The 2,591-nt window shown below is 38.1% G+C and overlaps 1 protein-coding gene across 1 annotated transcript; it reads left to right on the plus strand.

Moving 5' to 3' along the window:
* Positions 1–221: 221 nt before the first annotated feature.
* On the plus strand, positions 222–1,828 carry LOC111918872 (cyanidin 3-O-galactoside 2''-O-xylosyltransferase FGGT1). The gene is made up of 2 exons (XM_023914484.3): positions 222–689; positions 807–1,828. Exons 1-2 carry the CDS (start codon positions 222–224, stop codon positions 1,716–1,718), a joined length of 1,380 nt encoding a protein of 459 aa, XP_023770252.1. The 3' UTR covers positions 1,719–1,828.
* Positions 1,829–2,591: the final 763 nt, after the last annotated feature.

The following is a 2,591-nucleotide window of genomic DNA, read 5'->3' on the forward strand; positions in this document are numbered from 1 at the left end:
TAATTGATGGATGCATGCATGCCCAACTTGTTGATCACAACCTTTGTGTTTAAAACCAAAAGAAGTTGGTCACAACAAACCTACACATTCAAGAAAACTGATCGATTGGAAGATCTCCTGTAATACTGTGATTAGGCAGAAAAACATGATATATGTACATACCGCAACATGCATGAGAAAAAAAATGTAGTGAAGTTGCAAGTAATTAATTCTAATACCATATGGATGAAAAGAAATGTCATATTGCAATGTACCCTTGGTTTGCTCTAGGCCACCTTACACCTTACATACACTTAGCCAATATGTTGGCTAAAAAGGGCCATAAAGTCTCCTTCTTGGTACCTAAAAACACACAATATAAACTTGACCCATTTAACCATCATCCACACCACATCGCGTTTGTGCCTATCACGGTTCCTCATATTGAAGGTCTCCCTATGGGTGCTGAGACAAGTTCGGACGTACCCTCTTCATTACACCCTCTCATCATGACTGCCATGGATGCAACTCAAGAGAACGTTGAGCGTATACTAAAAGATCTTATGGTGGACTTTGTTTTCTTCGATATGGCTCACTGGATTCCAAGTCTTTGTCGCCGAGTTAGGGTCAAATCGGTGAATTATTGTGTTATTACTCCGGTGGTCATTGGTTATATCTTCTCACCCGCACGACGAGTTCATTGGGACAAGGTAAATTAGTGAAATTTTAACCTAAATATGTAAAAGATTGTCTTTGAAACATATCAAGAAACTGAAAAGTTACTACATTTTTAGTGCTTAGTTAATATTGCTATATCTTTTGTTTAGGGCATAAGCGAATCCGACGTTATTCATGCTCCAGCTGGTTTTCCGTTATCCTCAATCAAGTTCCATGCACACGAAGCACGCGACTTCACGGCTAGATCTAACATGACATTTGGTAGCGAAATGAGTCTTGTAGAACGTGTATATATTGGATTAAGCCAGGCTGATGTTTTAGCCTACAATGGATGTAAAGAACTCGATGGACTTTTTAGAGACTACCTACAAACCCAATTCCAAAAGCCCGTTTTGCTCAGCGGCCCTATCGTAACAGATCCACCAAACGACACTCTAACCGAAGATCTCTCAAGTTGGCTCGATAGATTCGACCCTTGTTCAGTAATTTACTGTGCATTCGGGAGCGAATGTACTCTAACCATGGATCAGTTTCAAGAACTTTTACTGGGTTTCGAGCTCACAGGAATGCCTTTCTTGACAGCACTTAAGTCGCCAGTTGGTGTGAAGTCAATAAACGACGCGATTCCTGAAGGATTACTTGAAAGACTTGAAGGAAGAGGGTTGGTGTATGATGGATGGGTTCAGCAAAACCTAATCTTGCAGCATAGTTCTGTTGGCTGCTTTGTTACGCATTGTGGCTGGGCTTCGTTGTCTGAGGCGTTGGTTAACAAATGTCGATTGGTGCTGCTACCGCATGGAGGTGATCAGGTCATACATGCGAGGATGATGAGTGAAGTTTATAGGGTTGGAATTGAAGTACACAAAGGAGAAGAAGATGGGTTGTTTACGAAAACTGGTGTATGTGAAGCGGTGAAGAAGGTGATGGATGAAGATGGTGAAGCTGGGAAAGAAGTGAAAGGTAACCATGAAAAGATACGGGAGTTTCTGTTGAACAAAGATGTGCAATCTGCTTACATTGATAGCTTCAGTCAAGAGCTACAAGATCTTCTTGGACCATAAGGAAGATCGAATAGGATATATATTATCTGATTGGTCATGTCATTAGGTTTGATTTGTATTTCGGTTTCTTAACTTCTTATACGAGTACCAGATTTCGTGCGATTGTTGATAAAAAACAAAATCAAATAAAAAATTTTAAAATCTCTTAAATCAATAAAACCTGAAATAACCGTAAAATCTATCAAATAATCCACCATGACACCATCCATCTTTCGATTCCTCTCACAAACGCCAATCGCATCATATATATTTATATTACAACTGGTTTCAAAAAATCTACAAAATATTATTTCCTAGAGCATAATAATTCATCTAATCTTGAGAATATTCTGTGGGTTGTTAATAAATTTCCTGCAACTGCAACTCCCCGTTCATGGAGTTTCAAGGCAAAGGTTGAACAGGAACATCGTAAACTAGTCAAAGTTTTGAGAGAAATTCATGCATTCGAACAAAAGTTGAAAATAATATCAACTTTGCAAAGAGTGTTTTGTTTCTTTTGATGCGTTTTCCTGGACATGTACACTGCAGATTATATATCCTCGTGGGCTTCTGGATATGTAATGGGTTAACATTAGCGCTTGTAGTTGTTGGGTTAATTGATTTGATCCATACGAGTTTGAAAAGGAAGCTTTAGTTGAAGGGGCAAATTAAATAGGAAAGTTTATCTTTTATTAGTTTTAAGTTTTATTCCTTTGAATGTTTTTGAGTCTCATTAGGTTTCTAATAGTTTTAATATAAATATAGGAGCTGCGTTTTTCTTTTATTGTACCTTTCTTTTGCTTATTAATAAAAAGCCTTTGGCAGGTAACCTCTTCTCTCCATATTTCTGTCTCCTGTTTGTTATCCCCTCTTCCTGGTTTATATTTTCCTCCT

The sequence above is a fragment of the Lactuca sativa genome, chromosome 2, assembly GCF_002870075.4.
Source record: "Lactuca sativa cultivar Salinas chromosome 2, Lsat_Salinas_v11, whole genome shotgun sequence".
In the NCBI taxonomy this organism is placed as follows: Eukaryota; Viridiplantae; Streptophyta; class Magnoliopsida; order Asterales; family Asteraceae; genus Lactuca; species Lactuca sativa.

What these genes read in the sequence shown, in the direction of transcription:
- LOC111918872 (XM_023914484.3), top strand. Translation starts at nt 222, where the DNA reads ATGGATGAAAAGAAATGTCATATTGCAATGTACCCTTGGTTTGCTCTA. An exon ending in GACGAGTTCATTGGGACAAG is followed by an intron (nt 690 to 806) that starts GTAAATTAGTGA and finishes TCTTTTGTTTAG; the next exon opens with GGCATAAGCGAATCCGACGT.